General features: G+C 37.9%; 1 protein-coding gene across 9 annotated transcripts in view; it reads left to right on the top strand.

Annotated features, from left to right (window-relative positions):
- The window catches only part of atrnl1a (attractin-like 1a), a 251,671-nt gene that overhangs the window by 48,092 nt on the left and 179,956 nt on the right, over positions 1–23,623 (top strand). For all 9 annotated transcript variants that reach the window (XR_006372584.1, XM_044136575.1, XM_044136576.1 and 6 more), the window contains exons 9-18: positions 804–987; positions 3,237–3,391; positions 12,477–12,561; positions 13,365–13,576; positions 13,846–13,964; positions 14,276–14,392; positions 15,509–15,641; positions 18,933–19,120; positions 22,488–22,701; positions 23,010–23,201. Coding sequence is in view for 8 of the 9 variants with exons in the window: in XM_044136575.1 (XP_043992510.1) it covers positions 804–987; positions 3,237–3,391; positions 12,477–12,561; positions 13,365–13,576; positions 13,846–13,964; positions 14,276–14,392; positions 15,509–15,641; positions 18,933–19,120; positions 22,488–22,701; positions 23,010–23,201 (1,599 nt within the window). In the remaining variant the exon portion in view is untranslated. The remainder of the gene's footprint in view (positions 1–803; positions 988–3,236; positions 3,392–12,476; positions 12,562–13,364; positions 13,577–13,845; positions 13,965–14,275; positions 14,393–15,508; positions 15,642–18,932; positions 19,121–22,487; positions 22,702–23,009; positions 23,202–23,623) is intronic.

Below are 23,623 nucleotides of genomic sequence, written 5' to 3' on the forward strand. Positions count from 1 at the left end.
TTAGCTGTGCAGAGCTTATTCCTGAATCTGTCCCCCTGAAGAAACAAATCTAGGAGACTTTAATAGTGTTCAGCTGGGGCCCATCATTGTCTGATTGGCTTGGTGACCTTCTGCTGGTCCAATGGGGTTGCTGCTCTTCAGCCTCCATCAGACAATCAGCAGTGTGCTCCCACACCTGAATCTGCATAAACAAAAAGTCTACACCACCTCTACAGACCAGGGGCCTTAACAAACACCTAAGGCAAGAGGATTTGATTTAAAACCTTCCCCCATAGTTCCACGGGTACACCGTGTAGCCCACGGGTACACCGTGTAGCCCACAGGTACACCGTGTAGCCCACAGGTACACCGTGTAGCCCACAGGTACACCGTGTAGCCCACAGGTACACCGTGTAGCCTACAGGTAATTATTCTTGTTGTTGGAGCTTTAAGGGTTTTGATGCAGATTAAAATTCAAGGATTTTTAAAATTTGGTTCCACAGTTTTGTTTTTATTTGGGGTTCGGGTTTCTCAACGACAGCATGTTTCAGTTATTCTCTGTGTCCATGAATTATTCACCATGTAATGCATTGATCTATTACCCCACCATCTAACTGTAAACCATTTGGCTTATCTCAGAGTTTTGCTAATTTTGTCTCCATATTTTTCACTTTGTACTTTTTAGTCTCACCTCTAAAAGTAAAATTGATTCTGTTTTTTCTTTTCATTTTGACACAAACCTTCTAAGTAATCATCTTCGGCCTGCAGATTGGGTGTTCTTCATTAATCAGCTGCATCCGTCGCCTCCTGTTTTTGTGTTTCAGGGTCAAACTTGTGGCAGGTTGTGTCTGTTGGAGGCGCCGTGGTTCAGGGAGGTTATGGCCACAGCAGTGTGTATGACCAGGCCAGTGGCTGTGTGTATGTCCATGGGGGATACACGGCGCTGAGCCACAATAAATACGGCCTTGTGGACCACATGTACCGCTACAGCGTCGCTACCAGAACATGGTGAGAGAAAGAAGCACAACTTTCTGACACCATGCTGACTTTGGTGCTAAATACACATTTTCGCTTCTCTAAAATTTACCTTTCTATAAAGTGTGTTATGCTAGTAGTTAACAATATTTATTATCAACATTGACTATGAAGAAATACTAAGCTGAAGATTCTCCCACATCAGCTGGGGTCAAAGAAATAACTCATGTTTTCTTTAATACCATTTCTTCTCAGTTAGTAATTTCTTCAGATTATATTGGATGTTTACTTGAAACAGACTTAGGACAAAGTAAGAGAGGTTTTAGAAGAAACATTAACAACTTCTCCACTGTTGTGATTTCTTAGTATAAAAAACTGGAGTTAGCAGAATGGGGCTCTACATCAGTTTCAAGAAAAAGAAAAATCTCTTGTTTATACAGCCTATATACATACATCCCAAAAAGGATGTTAAAAATCTTCACTTTAAAACTATTTTTAAAAAATCCATATTTTATTTTTCTGTTTATTAAATGAAAATCTTTTTTTTTTTTTTTTTTTTTTGAATATCCATATCAGTGGGTACAGCAGTTATGGAGTGAAAGCTTCTTCAGTCAAGATGGAGGCTTGGATGTTTTTTCCTGAACATTTCTGTTAATTTTTAAATAAGAAAATGGTGACAGCTGTTTGTTACATAGCAACCAAAATCAACAGAAGCAAGACAGTGACAAAATATAGAGCCAGATCCTGTTAAGCATTCTTCAAAATAAAAGACTTCCTCTATCCAAATAAATCATGCCTCACAATTAAATATGCTTCACTTAAGCTTTTATAATTATATACAATCATGTTAATTTCAATTACTAATAATCATCATATAAATTATGCTTAACATAATTGTAAATCAGTCACTTATCATGCAAATTATACTTAACAACAAATAAGTGTAAAAAAGTCACAACTACGGGCCTTTGAATAAGTCAGAACTTTTCACGAACCAGTCTCCCACTACTGCATTACAAGAACATTTTCCAAAGTCCGATATCTCAAATTACACAAGGGAGCAGCATTTATTCCCTGTTGGAAAGTGAGAACCACAGCAGGTTGCTCAGGTAGCAGTGCATTCATCGTGGTGACTGCTACACTTGTGCATGTGCTCAATGTGAAGGGAGCAAGACTAATGGAGCTGAGCTTCCTGTTTCAGTCATCCATCTGCTTAAAGTCACCTGAGGTCAAACCTCCTGTCTGATTCTCTTTTTCTACTGCTCTGATTGCTCTGAAATGATTTTCTTTCAAATGATGAGTTTATTCTGTTTTATGCTCTGTGGATCCTTAAAAAGTATAAAATCTAAGGTGAATAGTTTTACATTTTGCTTAAATTACTTAATTCTGTTTAGCATTACCTAAGTTCACTGAACCAACATTTGGATATTCTCGTTCAGGGATTTCTGATTAGGGAGCAGAATTTATTGTTTGGCAGTTAAATTTCTTCAGGAATTTTCTAGTATTCATATTATTATTGCTATTATTATTACTAAGGATAATAACAATTATTATTAGAAACAAGTTTAAAAAAATTTCCATTAGCCATCCATTATCCAGTGTGCACAAAATCTTTTTGTACTGTGGGAGGAAGCCGGAGCACCCGGAGAGAATCCACTCATGCACATGGAGAACATGCAAATCCCATGCAGAATGAACCCAGGCTGGGATTCAAACCCAAGACTTTATCGCTGCAAGGCAACAGTGCTACCAACTGTGCAGCCCTGATAAGATAAATTAAGCTCTTAGCATCTCTTTAGTGAAGTTTGAAGACCTTCCAGTCTAGCAAACTGGAAGACCTTTACCTAGCAGGACACTCAACCAATGCATAAGACTGAATAGTCTTACAATGTTTTTTTCAGGAAATTTATCATCAGTAAACCTCATTAGTGTGTTCTCTGTGACATAGTTTCTAGATGGCACTGAGAGTGCCTGCAGTAACTTAAGAAGCCACAGTTGTCATCTACGTGACCCTAAATCTCTGAGAAGTCTCACACAGCAGAACGAATCCTCCTTGCGAAGCCTGTGAGTGTGTTTCTGAGTGTGTGTTCTCGGCTCTAATGACTGAACAGCTGGCACGAAGGGCAGTCACTGTAGGCCGGGTCACACACGTTCAATGACATGCCATGGCGTCTGACACAGATACGTGCACGCATACACATAGTGAAAGCGAGGCAAGTTCTTGACAAACAAGCACTCGCCATCTCCTGACTATAATCTCTCCTCTCTATGTCTGTGTGCAGGTTGATTCTCAGGGAGAGCGGGTTGCCGCGGTACCTCCACTCCGCGGTGCTGTTGAGTGGCACAATGCTGGTGTTTGGAGGAAACACTCACAATGACACATCGCTAAGTAATGGAGCCAAGTGCTTTTCTGCTGACTTCTTGGCATATGATATAGGTAAGAACAATTCCTGGAGGTATAATAAGCGGGATCTTTTCCCTCCTCAATTTGCAGCTTCTGGGATGTCGGTTTCTGCAGTCTTTTTAAGCGTGAATTGTCAGCATCTATCAGGAGCAACACTCAAGGTGTGGGGACACAACGAGAATTACAGTGCCTTACAAAAGGTGTTCACACCCTTTGAAATCATTCACTTCTTTCAAGTTATGGCCAATGACTGCAAAGTATTTTACTGGGCTTTTATCTGATGGACCAACACAGAGTGGTGCATATTTCTCAAGTGAATGAAAAGAATACGTTTTTTACAAGTAATTATCAAAAAAGTGTGATGTGGACTGGTATTTAGTCCCCCAGAGTCAGTTGGTAGAACCTTTGATCATACATCCGACAACTATTTTCAAACCTGATAGTCCAGTAGACTTGACTCAATTGGGGACCAATTTCTTCTATTTTCAGCTGATGCAGTTCTCTTTCACATGGCACTGTGTCAAATGATCCAAACCCCTTGAAAAACCTATTCCCTTCCTTGCCTGTAATGGTATTTTGCCAAGAACCATTGAAGGAAAATCTCTGAAGAAGACACTGAGCTTAACTATCTTCGTCACAAAATGTAAACAAAAATGGAGTGGCATCTGATTTTAGAGGTTGTAAGATTTCTCTTTTGTCTTTGGTAAAAGATCAAGTGCCAGTTTCAATATGTAAAAATCTCTTTATACAATATTATTTTATTTTGTTTTTTAAGCAGGTGCAATATTTTGGATTTAGATAATATGTTCAAAAATATAGACTAATAACCATGCATGAACCTTGTTGAAAAGAATAAAATGGACACCATATGTGTTACACATTGGCCAGTGCCAAACTGTAACTAGATCTGACAGAACACTGATCAGATCTACACCGCTGCTTGCAAGACTGCAAAATCACCTTTATTCTGCTCCAAAGGTTAATACGTGGTTGAGATGTCATTGTTCGAGAAGTCACATAAGTCACCCAGTGATATAAGTCTCAGGACAGTCAACACATGCACTTTTCGATTGATACACGGCACGGCTTGTGCCACACCTGAGAAAGTACAAGAAACAGGGAAGATCTGCTAATGGAGATGAACATGCTGGAAACCACAGTGGAAGAACTGGTTATAAGCCAGTTCATTCCATTAATATATTTTCTATATAGGATGTTTGGATTTTTCGCAACAAAAACAATGTTTTTGTCACACATATTTCCTAGTTTAATTAATATATAAAACAAATGAGTTAGTTGAATTGCCCAAAGTGGTTCATAATAAATGGAAGAGATAGAAATAAAAGTACTGTAGTGCAAGTAAAATCCCTCATAAAACAAAACAAAGAAAAATACATTGAGACAGGACACACTGCAAATAAAAAGAGTGTGGGGGCTGCAGACCATGCAACTCATGAATTGTATGGATGATTAAAGATCTCATTACATAAAACCCAGTTGCATCATAGAGCAGATGGCAAGAGTGTTTGCACCTCTTGTCAAGACAGAGAAGAGAAAGACGAGGAAAACACTGGGAGAGGACGAGAGGGATTACAGCATTTCTGTACATGAGCAAAGCAGCAGGGAACAGAGATCAACTCAAGAAAGATGAATGCTTATTTACTGCAGAGTAAAAAAATGCCGGAACACAACAGAACATGGCGGAGAATTCTGGTAATGAGCCTTCGGTTCTTGCAATACAGGAGATTTGTTATAAAATACATATTGAGTTAATATGCTGAAACTAGAAAGGGATTAATCAGATTTATATGCCCAGTAATTGTGATCTCTTAACTTTTTCAATTGACGGTTTTAGTTGGTTATATTAGCTTCCACTTAAGAAATCTGGTGTAGAGTCAAAGTGCAAATTCTCCTGTTGTGGTCATAATGGACCTTTGATCTGCCCCAGTCACTAATACCAAGGAAAAATCATAAGAACTGTTTTCCAAATTTGTTTTATTTGCTGTATCTATGACAATAGTCATAGAAATACTATGACTATTGTTTCTCTATGTCTTGAGTTTGAAGGCCTCATTGGTATTGTCTGTAAACAATAAATTGGTAGTGTCACTATGTTTCCTACAAAGTAGGAACTTTCCCTTTTATTGTTTCTCGTACCCCTTAATCACACATCTCACCTGACACTTTTCTCCACCCATTCCAACCAGATTGAACACACTCCTTCACTGCTTTTCCACACTCTCTGCTGATCTGGACTTCTGACCTTCAGTACTTATGGTCCTCTACCTTCTTTTCTTCTACCAGTCTGCTTGTGTCCCTCTCATTTACATAATTGTATTCTGTCTTGGTGCAAGCTGAAGCTTCAATCCTTTTTTCCAGTTATAGTTCCACCTCTCAGTGCTGATCACAATGTCATCTGCAAACATCATAATCCAGATTCCTGTTTAACCTTATATGTCAACCTGTCCATCTTGAAAAACAAACAAGAAGAGGCCTAGAACCAATCCGTGATGCAGTTCCACTTTCAGCTTGAACTTCTCAGGCACTCCTACAGCACACCTCACTGCTGTCTCAGATCCCTCATTCATGTCCTGCACCACGCTGATGTACTTCTTTGTCACACTGGACCTTTTCAAGTAATACCACAGCTTTTCTCTCACTACCCTTTCATATGCTTTCTTTAAAATTAAAGACACTCTAAAAGCAAAAACTTGTGTCTGTAGCACTCTTCTACTTTGGCATGGAACCATGCTGCTGCTCACAAATGCTCACTTCTGACATTAACCTGGTTTCCACTATGCTTTCCTACAGCTTCATTGTAAGACTCATTAGCTTTATTCCTCTGTAATTGCCCCCTCTTCAGTTCATCTTCTTGTTCTTGATAATTGGCACCATGCTATGTATTAGAAAAACTAAGGAAATTATTTTTCTTTTCTGAGTTGAGTTGTTTTGCATATTTTTGAGGCAAGAGGAAGCTTCAACCACTGAACTCAAGTTGAATATCTTGAGATCAATAAAGTAGTATGGAAGACAGACAGAGCTGTATTGTTAAATCTCCAATCAGAAGAAGACTGATATTACACATTGTAATATCTAATGACTCATTGTTGTTCTGAATCAGACTCTCTCTTTTAGTTTTGTATGCTATTTTTTCCTACTATTCACTGCAGCACAAAACACAAAGTTTGATTGCAAGGATGCAGATTAAATAAGGGAGTAAGAGTATTTGGGGGTAGGATGTATGTGCAGAGTTAGAAATAAAGAATAAATGAAGCAGGGATTTAGGGAGAGAAAAGAAAGCACACACTGCTGCAAAAGAGAATCGCCTTAAGACAGTGAAGGTGAGGCAGGTAATAAGACTGAGAATAAAAAGCTAAATTAAAAGTGGTAAACATTACATAGCTTCACAGTCTTAAGGTTCTCAGATTCAATAGTGTTTTTTTTCTATTAGGGTTCAGTGTAAATGTATGTCTTTATATGTCCAGTGCTTTTGCATTAACTTCCTCAGTTTTTATAAATGTCATGAATTATTCATTTGCAAGAGACACAAAGATATGCAAAGGGAAGATTTGTAGCAAGAAAACACAAGAAGAGTTTAATTGATTTCACAGTTAATTTCAGGTGGAATAAAGAAAAAAATTGGCTACAGGCAGATTTTGTACAACCTTCATTACAGGAGTGGTGGCTGATGTCATGAAGTGAGCTAAAGACTAGGAGGCCCTTCCAGCCTCAAACACTTGGAACTCATCACTAAAGATAAATTGTCAGCAATTATTAAAATGCTTTACTATCACTGTAAATCCCCCCAAAAAAATTTTCATTGAGTGTTTAGGAAGACATAACTTTACTTGGCACCTAAATTATTTTTAACTGACACTCCTTTTACATTATTGTATTATATCATGCATAGCTTTCAATCATAAATAACTTTTTTTGGCTAAATAAAATAAATTAAAATATTTACAAATCTATTTCTGTTTCTATTTCTTTCAGTGGTATGAATAATGCATTTCACATTTCAAAAAGGGCACCAAGTGGCCATGGGGGCAAATAAAAATCAGGCTTGTGAAAACTAATTTATAATAACATATTTAAATAAAAATGTGTGAAGTATGTTAATAGATATAATCTATACAAATGCAAAATATTAATTTTCTCCAGCCCAAGACAGTGCTTAGAGCAACTGTGAGGTTTCTCTAAGCCCCTCACAGGGTAAGGGAGGTGTAATTTACTTTGCTGTTGTAGACAGAAAAAACAAAACCAGTCAGATCTTCTTGTGGGTTTTAGGGGTTTGATCAAACAAGTACATGTAAAAACAGCACAATAATACGTCTTGTTCTAGCAGAAGATCAAATAATGAGTCTTAGTTTTGTTCTAGGATTCATGTTTTGAGTCCTAGTATAATAATGTCGTTCATTAATTCATTGTACTTTGTTTCTTCATTTTATTCCCCATCAATGTGTTGTCCGGCATGTACTTCGGTTTTTACTCAGGGAGTCCCGTCATCCCATGTGGTCCAACATTTTCACTCCCATGAGGCCGCCAGCAAGAAGATAAATAAAAAAAGAAAACTTGTATTGAATTCAGTGAAGTTCTTCTGAAGACCCTCTGCCCTCTGGACCATCTCTGCAGGACATGGTTAATTAGCTCAACCTGCAGAAGCCACTTCCCAACATCCTTGCTTTCATCTTCGTTTACTCTTTCTTTCCCTCTGTGCCGTCCTGTACACGCTGCAGGCGGTGGATCGGCGTGCTAATTTGTTTTTTGTTCTTTCGCTGCAGTAACCTTGGAGGGGCGACATGACGTTATTAGCATCTCCTGCTCCTCCACTGCCACACATTAGATTCTGCTTGACACGGAAAGCACTTAAATCATTTGGATTTAATTCTCCCTTCTCTCCCTTCAGCTTTCCCCCCTCCACCTTCCCCACAACAACCCTGCCACCCTCACGCTTCTAATTAGATTTGGGGGAAAGTGAACTCTGATTAAAAAATACAGCCCTCTCCAACTTGACACCCACACACTGTTTGCTGCACTCAAACAGCTATAAACTCAAATACTTTCTGAAAGCTTGTTTCTTAAGATGGCGACGGGGGCAATGCTGTTTGGTTCTCCACTTCTTCCTCCTCTAGGCTTTCTTCATCAAGTCCCCTATTAGTGCAGATCAGATCAACCTGTCAATCAGAATGCCTGCCTGCCTGCTTTGATCTGGCCTGGCGATTACGCTCTCTGTCCCACCATGCATTATTAACAAAGATTTTCTCATATCCTGAGAGGAAATTAAAGTCTTTGTTGAAATGTGGGTTATATATATCTGTGTGCATGTGTGTGGCTTATGGAATGTGTGCTAAGCCTTCAGTTTAGCAGCTTCACACCCACATCATGTTGGTAAAACTGGGTGTATCCAGTGTGACGAAAATGGAACTTGAAGATGAAATGTTACTGAAAGTTTTTAGCTGCAGCTACTGTCAGATGAGGTTTGGAATACATCTGAAACTTTCTAATGAGGGTGGGGTTTGGATTCAAAAATGTAAATGTTTTTGGATTTGATAATGGCAAAAATCTTTGGAAGTAAATCCATGACATCTGATTCGGCTGGGAATTATGGCCTAAAAGTAATATTACAATAAACATTTAATTTTTTGCGATTTCTGATGTGAATCATAATATTAGGCCTCTCACCATAACAGCTTTTTCTGGATGCTGTGACAGGCTTATGTGATATTTTAGGTTATTCTTCGTCTTTACATTAACCCTCAACCCTCTACAGCCCTTTTTCTCTGGCTGTGGTTTTTACCTAGTTCTTTCCCAGTTAGCCCTGGCCAGATTCTTCTCCCTTTGTGTCTCCTCCTCATTTTTTGGAACCATGTCAGGGGTGATACAAGCCAGACATAACTGGGTGTTGCAGAGAAGTGATTTGATTGGCAGCCGGCTTCATTTGTTGATTGGCCCATGGTTTACGTTAACATCTCAACCATCTTTTTCAAATGATGATGAGACCTTATCGACCCACTGGGTTAGGGTTGTTTTGTGCTTCAAAAAATAACCCGATAGGACCCTGGAAAATAATATTGTTGTGTTCAAGTTATGATATAAAAAAAATTTGCCTGTTGGTGAAACTATTCAAGCCTGAAATAGCATCTCAATGCTAAATATGTAGCACAGCACAGACATCCATGATGGTCACCCCAGTGTCCATAGTCTAAAGAAGTTCAGTGAATGATCTGGGCCACCTTAAACACTTGAATGGGTGTAATAGCACTTTACACCAATCTGATGGTTGAATAACTTAAGTAATTTAAAAGCAATAAAAAAATATCTTTTTTGTCGAGCTCACATGTCTCCTTAATAAATAAGCAGCAAAAAGGGTTTTTAATTGAAAAGATTGTCTATTTTGACTGTCCCACAAGTTTATTTAATTCACATATATATGTGAAATTATGGAAAAACTGCAAACAAGAAAACACATCTTGATGTAGACAATAAGTCATCTGCCTTAAATTCACTATAAAAAAAAAAAAAACAAACAAAAAAAAAAACTGCTGCTTGTTCTCAGGGAAAGAATCTCCCATGATATGCATTCCCTGTGGAACCAGTATGCTTATTTTAGGTCTCCAAGTTCCAAGTGGCATCACTTAAAAGCAACTGAAGTTTTAACACCATGTACTGCATGCTTCCGCTGGATATTAGTCGTAGCTGGGCTTTGTATGCAAACCTAGAGATCCTGCTGAGCAATGATCATCATGGCAGATGTGCCAGTGAGATTCTGGACGTTGCAGGTTATATTAAGGCTTAGCTGACAAAACATCAATGTCCCTGCAACACTGAGGAACAGAATTCATGAGGATTTTAAAAATATACTTTGATCTGGATGTCCCCAACATTATTAGTAGGTGATTGAAGTCAATTTAGCAACTGATTACCTTCATATTTCTTATTTCTATTTATCTGTAGTCCTTATAAACCCTGACAGAACCTTTTTTTAGTCTGCTGATATCTGAAGACTTTTTGGACATTTTTGTTCACAGACACAGAAAGTTTTGACTTCTTTGCAGTGTAATAGGATTTGATTCTGGTTAATGAACTTTAATTGGAACTGGTAGTGCTTTGTCCTCTGTGTCTTCACTTCCCATTTTTCACCTGTTATAAAAAGCAGCCAAATTGCTGAGCTTCTTGAATGCAGTGCAGACACTTGGCTCCTGCAGCGTTTTGCAATAATTGTATTAAATTAGAGGTTAGTAACGTGTTTCAGTTTTTGCCAAGATCTGCTGGAGACAAACAACACAATCTGAAAGAAAATAAGTCTAAATGAGGGACTCTTTGACCACCTAATCCTCAAGTTTGCTTGACTCATGTACTCTCCTGAGATTACCAGAAGTTACTGGTAAAACACAAATTTCCGACCTTTAAAACTGGCACATTATTTAAAAAAAACCCAATCTTTTCAATGATGAATAATAGATTATTTTTCCCCAAACCAAGTCAAGTTGTTAAGGATTAAACTTTTGCCCATTGAGAGTCTCTGTCTGACATTTGGAATATTACACCTCAGACTTGTAACTTTTATGCCATAAGTATAAAGCTCTGCACCACAAAATAGAAAAATTAATGGAAAAATGGTTAATTACTCAACCAAAGCCATTTCTTGGTATTAAACTAAGGGTCATAATAAACTAATATTTAATTTAGTAAATGTAACCACATCATTTGAGTCTTGAACTGACCTTGACCCAGTTTATAGAACAAAACCAAACCAAACTCAAGCCCTCCATCCCTGATATTTACCCAGAATGCCCTGTGCTGTAGTACACTTCCTGCTTTTGAAATGTTCTCAGGTCCACTTGTATACATACATGCATTTGAACAAATCAGAGTTAATTTTAACCGAACTGAGACCTGATTTTATCCGCTGACCGAAGTTTTTTCTTTTTTTTTTTTTTTTGGTTCACATCAGAGTTGGAATGATTCATTTTCTCCCAAACAAACCAGACTTTGTAGGCAAACAGACTGGAGTTGGATTAAAGTGGACTAAACACGGCTGGTGTGAATGCACCCTAATACACAGATTTCTCGGCAACCTGGAGTTAAAATCAAACCTATAACTGTCAGATCACAAGATGACAAATCTCCCTACTGATCCATAATCAGTCCTTCAGTAATAACATGGTGAAAATCATTGTGTGTGATTTCATACACTTGAGAATTTTAATCATTTTAGTAGCTGATAATAACCAGTCATTCATATATTAAAACCCTAGACATCAACACCCTAGATTTTTGACACTGACACAAGTCTCACAGTTATGAGCTGTTGCAGTGTCCTCTGCAGTGTCTCTCTCTTTAAAGAAAAAAACTCTCAATTAGCAGCCGCAACGAGGTCATTAGCTATCCAGTGTCTCAAACTTTCCCATTGATGAGCAGTGGCGCCTTAAATGTTGAGATGACACATTTTCTCTGATGACTGTCTTACACACTTGCAGATCCTGTCATTTGCATATTAATTATGCCTTTGTCGATAAAACATCACAAAGCTGTAAAATACAAATGGGGAAAAATACAAAAAGCAGCAATAATATTTGCACAAAGGCAAAAATAAGAGAGAAGGGCTTTTTATTGAGTCATATTTAAGATTGTCTAATTTTTTTACATTTAATTCTACAGCCATAAAACTTTATACGAGGTTAGGAAAATATTTTTAGGAGTTGAATCTTGAGTCTCGTTCCATGTAAAGTATTTCTCCTGATCTATCATCTTTAATGCCAAATATGATGGACAATGATTTATACTATGTTTTAGTCTTCATATAAACATTGGTGTAGTTATAATGTTGGAACCTGATTTGAATTTTTAGTTTAAAAAAACGCCTGTTTGGCGTTACAAATATTCCCTTTGACTAGTAGCAAATGGAACATTGACCAACATATTCCACGTGTATTTGTTTGATAAATTTAAAGATGACATTTGACAAAATGCAACCACTATTTCTTGTTTCATAATTGGTGACTGTATTATGTTTTTTGTGACAGAAAGCAGTTTCAACCACCTTGTTGCTGTACAAATAAACTTGACTTGATGTATAGAAACATCTTTTTTCTCCTTCTGTGTTGTTGTCTTTTAGCTTGTGATAAATGGACGGTCCTTCCTAGACCAGGACTCCACAGAGACGTCAACCGCTTCGGACACTCTGCTGTGGTCAGCAATGGGTGGGTCTCTCGTACTTTTCTGAAGAATGTTGAAAGCAGTCTTTACCTTTAAAGTTTCCTTGACGTCTCCTCTGGATGTCCTCATAGCTTCTTCGGTACTCCTTAAGATTCTGTGGTTTCTCTTGTTTTGCAGCTTCCTCCCTGTCAGGATGTGTTATATTTAGCGGCCTCTCCTCCCGCTCTTTACCTCCTGTGAAGCTCTTTGTTTAGAAGCGCCTCTATATGGAGATACAGTTCCTGCTTCACAGTTCCTCTACAGAAATTCAGGGATTTGTTGGTTTTAGCTCTCAACATTGACTCATGACATCATTACATTGTGTGGCTGCTTCCTTTGTCACTGAACACACACCCTTGGTGCTGATCAATTTTATTTTGAATTCAAATTGCAACCCTTCAAGAATTCAAAGGGAAAAATGTGTTAACGTCAGATGCCTGGGATCAAAGTCAACTGGTTCATTCTTAGGGTAGGGCTGCCTGTAAATGTCAGCTCTAAATAAAAACTAGACTTCTGCTTCAAGAAATCCATCAGAATATGAGGGGATGTTCTTTCTTCCATTTGAAATGGTGACCTGATCCTTTAACAACATTCACTCTCCAAAAAGTCAACTATGACCACAAAAATGTCAGCTTTAAACTTCAGAAGACCGGCTTCAAACCATAAAGTTCTTTTGATTTCTAAAGGTCCTTTCTGCTGCCTTTTAATGTTTTCTACCTGTGTTGATCTGCGCCTGTTTAAGATTGGCCGCGTTTCCTCTTTCTCACATAAATCTCTCCTAAACTCTGTTATTATTTGGGTTTTCCAGCTCCATGTACATCTTCGGAGGCTTTTCGGGTCTGCTTCTGAATGATGTGCTGGCCTACAACCCTCCATCCTGCCAAGCCTTCTTGTCCCCAACTCTGTGTTCGGCAGCTGGGCCGGGAGTTCGCTGCTTCTGGGTGAAAAACAGATGTCTCCCATGGGAGTCCAAAAAGCACGATCATATTGTCCCGACATCTTTCTGCCCCACACGACCCGGTAGGTCCAACTTGTGTTGTCTTTTTGCCTTCATTACATTAACAGGCACATATTTAACAGTGTGACAAGTTTTAGTTTTTAACAGTTTTTTTGAAGGATGTTTACTGTTTATAAAAAGTGATGGCTTAAAGAAGTGAGGAAATACCCATCCATAACCTGCTTTCTTGATTGACATTTCCATAAAAACCAATAGAAGGCTAACCAAAGCGGTGTTCTACTCTGGTAAAACGTTACTATATGCCGACGACCCTGGGTTGCTCTTCTTGCAGACAGCACAGACGAACAGTGCATCCACTTCTCAGACTGCGCCAGCTGCACAGCCAACACTCGGGGCTGCCAGTGGTGCGAGGACAGGAAGTGCATCGCCGCCTCGAGCAACTGCACTGTGGTCAGTTTACACAGGTTATCAGTTAAAAGTTTTAAAAACAGTACATCCTGCTGCACTTTCTGATAGTTGTGCTGGAAGAAATCTGAGAAAATAATGGAAGTTAAAAATGCCTTAAAACGGATGAATGATTGACATACCGCTGTTAAATGATAGTGTGTTCATCTTCAGGATTTCACTTATTCGTTCTTAGTCTGGTTTTAATCTGAACAATTCTTTGTCTGTCTTTCTGTGTGTGCCTCTGTTGTTTTTCTCTATATGTTTGCTTGGCTGCATCTGAATATAAAACCATGAATGTTTCTGATTTTGTGTAGCTGACTCTGGAGCTGGCCCTGCAGCATGGTGGCGCTCTGTCTCTGTCTCCACCTCCATCCATGTTGTCTGAACATCAGCTCAGCTTATGGAAGCATGGCGCGCGAAGGAGGGGACATGTGTGTATTATTTTACAATACAGAGAATTTTTTTTTTCTGTCCAGCTGGAGCCTGTTTTACATCATTTGAGCTTATATGGAGATTAGTGGCATTCCATTTTCTTGAAACACTGATTTAATATAAAGAATGAATATTGTAATTTAGTCATGAATGATATTTAAATGGAAAACATTTTAAATGTAAAGCAAAAAAATATTTAAAGCTGAAATCTGCCAAAATTAAGACTGGCATTACAGAAATAAAAAGTCTATTTAAATCAATAAATGAAATTTGTTAACTCAAACTTTATTTGAATTAAGTTACCTTACTTAACTCAAATAATATTATTGTTATGACATTGAAACACATATTGTGCCTCAATGACTACTGTTAGCTGTAGCACAATGCCAAAGTGAAAGGACATCATCAGTGACCTTAGATAGGCAGTGACTGATGCTCATCTCTTTGGACAAAGTTATAAACTCATTTAGAAGGATTTTATGGTTCATCATAAGTGGAAAACATTTAAAACATGATATTTGTCACGGGTTGGATTCCCCCAGCAAAGTCATGCAAAGGACAGAGCATGCAGTCCTCAAAAACAAGAGCTACATCCCCGACCAAAGGTTTTCTGATGGCTGTTTAGTCATAAAGTGGACTTGGTTTTTTCACATAGTGCTGTTGAATCTGTCAAGGATTTTGTCCCCTTCAGCTTAGATTTAAATAATTTTAGAGCTGGGTAAAGACCAGATGATACTTACATTTACAATAAGTGTATACGTTATGTTTGCTAACTTCAGTTTAAATAAAAACAATTTTCCTTGTGTTTGCTGAAGCTTTATATTTTACTCTCTGAACTGAAACAGCCCCATCTTCCAGAAGATAAGGCTTATTGAAGATGAATTCTTCAATAAAAACTTCATCTCAGTATAAAATGCTCATATTGATTTAATTTTTCACTCTGCATGCTCTGTTTGACTTCTCATTCACCACGCCCATCACTCTTTATTCATTTTTCAGTGCGTCGCGGCGCACTGTATTGATTTCTTCGGGTTTATTGTATTTACTTGAAAATGAAAAACTTGGAAGCGAACTAATATTGTTTCCTCATTCTCTCTCTCTGTTTTTGTGATAAGTCGGTGAGAGACCCGTCCAGGTGCAAGCGGCGGGAGGAGCAGGAGTGTTTCCGACTGACCAACTGCAGGAGCTGCTCCCTGAACAGCAACTGTCAGTGGGAGGTGCAGCAGCAGGAGTGCCAGGTGCTGCCTGGTGAGGACACACATTCATCTAAACACTTTATTAACGATTAAAAAGTCATGTGGTTTGTGTTTTAATGTAGAATCTTGGAAAAGAACAAAGAAAAAAAACACTTTATACCCTGATATTTCCCCCCTTGAATCAACCTATTTATCATAAATTCTTAATGTCTTTTTTTTTTTTTTGCATTATTAAATCAGTTTATTTATAAAGCACCAATGCACAACAAAAATCATTCCAGTTCAATCACACATATGTTCCAGTTGATCCTAGTTGTCAAACAGTACAGTAAACACTGTTTACTATTCAAAGTAGATTAAAAGTTTCTATTTCAGGAGATTGCAGTGACTTACTGACTTGCACCATTCAATCCATCCCTAATATTATTGCTTGCTGAGATAGAAATAACATTTTTATATTAAAGCCAACATGGAAAGTCCTTACAAAACTTAGAAACTCACAACCTCAAATAAAGAAGAATAAAATCAACAGTATCCAAATCAAATTCACCTGCGAATTAATCTTAATATATTAAATTCTTGGAATAGGTCAATTTTTTTTTTATGTGCTCATTTAGCTTCTTGTTGGTCTGATAAGTGCTGTAGATTGACATCCATCCTAGTTTTAGCTCCATTCGCCAAGATATTACCATTTAACAAAACTAACTTTTTCTGTCACACTTCTCAGCTACATAAAGCAATATTTTTGATGAGAGAAGTTTGTTAATAGAATGATTTTAACAGTGAGGATGTTTTAAGACACTGCTAACTAGCAGGTGGCACCAATGTCAACATTAGCCTCAAAATAAAAAAAAAAAGTTTTGAGCGGCTAACACCGTGTTAGGCTAAAGATTGCCTGAGAATAATTTTAGCCAGAGTTCTCTTTGATACTCTTTACCTTTTGAATCATTACACTTTTTAATGTACATAAAAAAGGGAGAAAAAAATGCTTTTGCTTTTTTCTCCGAAAACCAAGCCCCTTGGAGCATCTGGGCCTGAGCATCCTGGGAATGTGAAGGTTTTTGCTGCCACAGTCAAACAATATCCCTGTTTCTATGTGAAGTTACATTGGTTTATGTTCTCAGTCCGCCAGACCAGCTGTAACTCACAAGTCTGTTCTATCTCTGCCAAGATGAAATATACACTTGGACTGGTTGTTCAGCTTCACTGAAGATAGAAAGTTCCTGTGCTTTCCAGGTCTCATGGTTGTTTTAAATAGTTGTCTTGGTGGGTTCATGCAACGTACATTTGACTACCGTAACTTGTTAGCTTCTACCACCTTCGAGGATTCTCCAACAATCTCACTGTGACGTCATTTCCTTTTGCTACAGGATTGGAATTGTTGTCGTTTGAGTTTGGAGATGTAATCTACCCAGTTGCAAATTTTCTTTAGATTCTTATTGAAAGTCCAAGGGCATTCCAGGTTTTGGTACTATGGTCTATTGACATTTCCCATGTACTTTCTATGTTTAAGAGACCAGTATGCAGAAGTCAGCATCCATTATTTTTGATGATGTAAAAGTTTTTGTTCCTTCAGCTTCTTACTATTAGACTGCTTAATGTTGTTGTTTGGTTGTGTATGTAGAGTAGTTAGTCTTTTCTGCCCGAGTGAGTGTGGGACAGCCTCCGTACACCCATGACTAACCACCTGTCGTATCTCTGGAATCTGCATTTGTAACCAGAACTTATAGCATCATTTAGTATGGAACCTTTTGATGGGTCACTGACTTCGCAAATTAAATGAAAATGTCTTTGTGTGTGAAATCATTAGTGTGACGCTCTGACATCTCTTGTAATTCCACCTGGAGATATATTTGGTTGTAAGAGTGGTAATGTATAGGGGAGAAGGGAGCAGCACCGCCATCTTGGCAGCTCTGGCCTTTTCTTCAGACACACTGTTGCGAAAGATTATTCAAAATGATCTGATGCGTTTAGTTTTGTTTTTTCTCACAACTATAACCCAGTCTATCTAAACCTTTATTTTTGTGCTATTATTTTTTCCTCCAGTCATCCATATTTCTCCTGTTCCTGTCAGATATTGCCCTTTTACTGTTATCTTTATAAATACTGAAGAATGCAGGTATTTTCTTTTCTATTGGTTCAAAGGTTGGTGATGGAAACCATTGCAGGTTTGTTAACGTAATTAGTCATTTAGACCAAAGTAAACAACTAAAGAATATTTCCTTCTATAGTGACCTGTCTGAGAAGTTTGTGTGTTTCATAAATTAATCAATTTGCTACTGTGAAAATGTAGCATGCCTGTGGAGTAAGAAAATAAATTCGAAATCAAAAGTTTATGTAAGTGTAATGAATTTATTTTATAATTTCATTACACTTAGAGTGAAATATTTCAAGTCTATTTTTCTTGTAATTTTTGATTTTTGGCTTACAGGTATTGAAAACACTGGTACAGTAATTCATGCAAAAGGAAATAGTGCATAACCTATTGCATAAGAATAAACATATTTTTAAAAAGCTCAACATTAAAAAAAAATCTAATGGATTGTATGTAATATGAAAACTGAGACACCAAATTCTGACAAGAAATAAAAGTTTGAAATATTTTACTCTGTGTAATATGAGTTTCAGTTTTTGAAATCAGCGACCAAATGTATGAAACTTTTTACTGTATTCTAAAGTTTTGAGATCTAGCCCACTTGGAAATTGTTCTTCGCTAATTTGCTTGTTTGCAGATCGCTTTTGTCTTTATACCTAAATATGTAATCAGACTTTTTGAAATAGGCCTTTAATTGTTTTAATACTGTTGTTCAAATAAAATCATCTTAATGTAATTTAAATTTTTATCATTACTGTGGAATGGGGATTGACCAAATGTGGCTTTGGAAATTACATGACATTCTGTGGCATGATGAACTACCAAATGCTACTGTTAAGGTTTTAATATTACAGTAAATCGAATGCTATGTCATGCTCATGTTGTAGAAATTTCACAAATGTCTGAAAAAGTGACTTTTACTAGCTGTTTATAGGGCAGCATGCCAAGGATTAGCATATATGCATGCTAACCCTCAGAAAGTTGTCATGTAAACAGCCCTTATTTTTTCTTTCAACTATTTTAGAAATTTTTCAAACACTTTGTTCCTGATGCTCTGGCTGGGATTTGTATTGTTTGAAGATTAAATGACTTAACCAAAAACTCTGATTTGGTCTAGGCCTATCTTGAACTAGTAGTTAGCTTCAGCTTTGATGAAAAAGTCAGGGGTTAGACAGCCATTTTTCTAATATATGAATTCTAACATGTAGAGAGCAAAAGCAGTTGAGCTGTGTTTGTTTGTGTGTCTAGGGCAGCTTTGTGGGGATGGCTGGTACCACGTCGGGGACGTCTGCCTGAGGATCAACTCCAGCAGGGAGAGCTACGATAACGCACAGCACTACTGCAAAAACCTGGGAGGAAATATAGCCTCTCTGCTCACAGACAACCAAATTGGTTTTGTTCTGGAGGAGCTACACAAGTATGAGCTGGAAAATCAGGTGGGTGCCTGTTTTAAACCCAACCAATAATGCACCAGGACCTGGCCATTATTTTTACTTGTGCGGTCTGTTGCAAATCCATTTCTTTGAAATCTACTCTTCCTCAAATAACATACTTATAGATGTCTTTTGAAATTAAATGTCTCGGTTTTGAAAGCTTGAAACCTTTCGGTGTGGAAAAAAAAGTTGGTGTATACAAAGTCAGTGAGAGAAACAATTATCAATCATTTTAGTTCATTGTTGAAATGAAAGTGTTTTATTAATGTGAACAGATCTCATGTGTACCTTGGCGTTTATTCTTTAAAACATTGCAGACCCAGTTGTTTGATTCATTGCTTACAGCTACACCGCCTGTTACGCTAACATCATAAATTTGTAATGTTTTATAATTAGATGCCAAGGAATGTTTAGTCCAGAGATTATATAAACACTTATTTCAAATGATCGTGTAGCAGTAACCAATAAATAATAAACCAGTCTAGGTGGATTCTTTTTCTGTCTTGCATAATTCAGCATTAGTGACTTCATATGATGAATCATAGATCATGTTAAAGTCTTTAAATGTTTGAGTTAGTACCACACAGCCCCTCTGGATTTTCAGTTCTGAGAAAAGGAGATGTACCTTTTTTCAGTTTCATATTTCTGTCTTTTACTTCCCTGAGGAGTTAAACAACTTTTGTTTCTTTATCTCAGCCCATCACAAAGCACAGATAAACTTCTTACGTGTCAGTAAATCCAGATGTGTGGAAAACATCTGGCAGCTTGGATGGGAATGTTTAACATGCTTTCCTCCTGTAATGTTTATGTAGATGTAAATTAAGAAGATTGGGGACTTGTTTTACCTCACACCGTGCTTCTGATCTCAGCAACACCTTTAACAACTGAAGATTAAATTACTTCAACTCTAGATAGTTTACGTTTGATTTCACGCTTACAGCAGTGCTACGGTTTCTCTTCTTTTCTCTGAACTATAAGTGTTTAATTATAAGTTACAGTTGTGGGAAAAGATTTCCTAATCCTTACTGGCCATTATCAACATATCACACATGTTTTCTCACAATAAAGTGTTCACAAATTTAACTTCAGTCAGCTGTAGTAAATACCAGACACGCTGAACATCTGGAATCAGTTTTTGCTTTTGTAATGAAGACATTTCTTATGAAGACATTGCAAACTTATTTTAATAATTAGTGTTAAGTCTGGTTTAAGGCACTTTTCCACCAGAGTGCCTCTAAATGGTTCGGTCTGGTCTGCCTCAGCCAGATTAATTTTCTGTTAGCAGATCTGACGCGACTGGCTGTTCTCAGATTTTTGTGCCTGCTTCAGGGGTAAAACTAACAGCACCAATCGAGATACAGCACAGAAACCATTTGTTTAACAGCTGACCGCATCCATTGATTGGCTTGTGATGTATATCACTGACAACCCTGAATAATATTATTAGCTGTGGATCGCGGGCATACCGTCTGCTATCAGGGAGCTGATATGGAGGAGCAGTAAGAGTTTAATCACTAGTTGTGCCAGGAACACAGACGATAAGTTTTGCTGCAGAATGACCGTGATTTAGTTGCTCTGAAGAACTGACTGTAATAAAGAAGAGAAAAACTGTGCAGCTGGTCAGCTTTCTGACAGAGCTGCAGTTTAGCGTTGACATTGTGAACACCAGCACTACATAATATTAGCTTGTGATGTGAATTTTATTTTCCTTTAGGATTTTTTTTAAAAAAGGTTTATGCTTGGCTAGTGATTTACATCTTTTGTCTGCATTGCCTAAATCCAAAGGTTTGCATATTTAAAAAAAAATAAAGTGCCACAATATAATTATATTTATACATATAAAGAAAAGTCTTCATCATCATGTTTGGGCCAGAAATAAATTTCTGTAAGATAAAACAAACGTGGAGTTTTTTTGGGTCCATCGGAACCAGAAGCTTGAGGGTCTCCATTGCTGAATGTTGCTCAGCAATGGAGAACAAACATAATTGGAGAGTTGACCACAGTTGCTGCTGCTCATGTAAGATGGAACCACAACAGGTATCTTCTGAGGAATAAGCAAGTAAGGCATGAGTGTGTACCTTATTAGGCCTGATGGAATCATTCTAACTGTTGGGAGCATGCACAAAACGTCTGGGCTTGGATTGTGATTGTTTGCTGGCATACTTAGGTTGTGGATGTGGTGGAGCCTGGTCAGATAATCTGAAGGAGAATAGGCCATGTCAACCTCACCAACCTCATACTTGGGTATCAACCCCACAAACCAAAACCAGGTCCAGTAAAAAACCATGATCCAGATTTCAAGCTAAAATGAACAACCAGCAAACCAAACTCAGAAAATACTTCTGTATGATTTGTAATAAAGAAAGATATTTTTGTTCATCCACATGATTTTCTTTCACCAAGAAAGATGCATAGGATAATATTACTACCTCAAATGACATGCTCAGCAGTGTGCTTGACTCTGTACAAGGAAACCTCCTGACCTGCATCCTTTCAATAGCTAAAAAGAAAAACAAAAAACCTTCTTTATTCTTCTTTTATAATGTCACAACTAATTGTAGAAGTACAGAAACCTCCCAACATTACTGTAAAATCCTCCAGATTGAAAGGAAATAGCCTAGCTGTGGTAGCTATGGCGATACCAGCAATCATCATAGGGTCTTCCCACTGAAGCTTTTTTTCCTTCCAAAGTTCAGATGAACGTAATAGCCCTGTGATTGAGACCGGAGGGCAGTTTTAATCTGGTGTGAAGCAGCCTTTGCTTTTCCAGTGGTTCCAGTGGTTTTTAAAAAAAATCTTTTATTAATCCATCTAAAACTAACAGAAAACTCTTTTGGTTTAATTAAACTCAATTTATCAATTTTTCACCATCTGACATATTTAGATTCAATAGCCTACCTGCAGCTCTAATCAGTTCATTTACTTAACTAATGTTGATGTTAATTCCTGTTTCCATCCCTTTTTGGACAATTAAAGTGTGATTTGGTTTTTATCTATTATTGTTGGAGTTTTTCTCAAGCCCTAAACTTTTTGTTTTGAAATTTGCTCCACATTTTCTTGCCACAAGAACTCCACCAAACTGAAGTCTTTTTTCATAGCTGTTATGAAGCAAATAATTTGGATAGCAATAAAGACAGACTATGAGAAGTGTCAGTACTTGAAACTTAAAATGGATTCCTAGAGAAAGTGACACAAATACTGGTTCCCTGTTTATATGAGATGATCTCATGTGCTGTTGCACATCTGAATGTGTCAGTATCTGTTAGCAGCTCTTTTTTCTGTAGTCTTTGGTCAGTCAACCAGGATCTACATATATTGAAAGTTTTCAACAGAGACTGCAGATTAATAAAGTAAAGCTGTTCTTCCACAGAGGTTATCTCCGTGGGTGGGCTTGCGGAAAATCAACGTGTCCTACTGGGGCTGGGAGGATGCGTCCCCATTCACCAACAGCACTCTTCAGTGGTTGCCGGGGGAGCCCAGTGACTCAGGCTTTTGCGCCTTTTTGGAGAGAACGGAGTCGGCCGGACTTAAAGCCAATCCCTGCACCGCCACCACTGACGGCCTGATATGTGAAAAAGCTGCTGGTGAGGAGGAATGAATGAGACGAAATGGTGGGGGAAGTAGAAGAACTGGTCCAGATCACAGGATCTACATCTGAGGGCTGAAACTATGGGTTTTGGATAAAATAAAAAGGGATTAAAATATGACATATTTTAATGACATACTCCTTTGACAACTTTATGACTTCAGGGTGTGAAAATTGGTCATTTGGATCATCATGCGTTTTAAAATCTGTTTTCTGATTCAGTTTTCTGTGATTCTTAAAACAAACTCATAACTGATCGAGATTTTCTGTCTCCCTCCACGACTGTCCTTGTGTCCCGCTGCTCAGGGAGTCTGCACAGTCAAAACGCTCGTCCCTGCAAGACGCCATGCGCCCTGCGGACCAGCTGCGCCAACTGCACCAGCCAGGCTATGGAGTGCATGTGGTGTGGGAGCACCCAGCAGTGCGTGGACTCCTCGGCGTACATCATCTCTTTCCCGTACGGCCAGTGTATGGAGTGGCAGACCCAGGAATGTTCTGGTAGGGTTTTGGAGCTTGTTTTCATAAATGAATGTGTTTAAAAACTTTTATTTACTTCAGAATTAAAATAAATAAATAAATAATGAGTTTGATTAAGTTGCCAAGCATCCATAGATCATGTAATAGATGGCTGAACCAGTCTTCTCTAGATTGTACTTTGAACTTTTGCTCAAAAAAGCAACCAGTCAGCTGCTCCTGGTTTGAAAAAAAGCCCTAAAAAACCACAAGCCAGCACAAAAATATTGTTACCATGCTTACACATCTTAACAATGCCAAAATACCCTAAATAATCCTGAACAAAAGGCCACAACAAAAAATCTGAACTAACATCACATACCATTTTGAATATGTTTCTCCATGATTATAAGAATGGTTCTTAAACCTCTCGCAATAAATGTTGCTGGGTGATATGATACATTGTC

Source organism: Gambusia affinis, linkage group LG13 (assembly GCF_019740435.1).
Source record: "Gambusia affinis linkage group LG13, SWU_Gaff_1.0, whole genome shotgun sequence".
NCBI lineage: Eukaryota > Metazoa > Chordata > Actinopteri > Cyprinodontiformes > Poeciliidae > Gambusia > Gambusia affinis.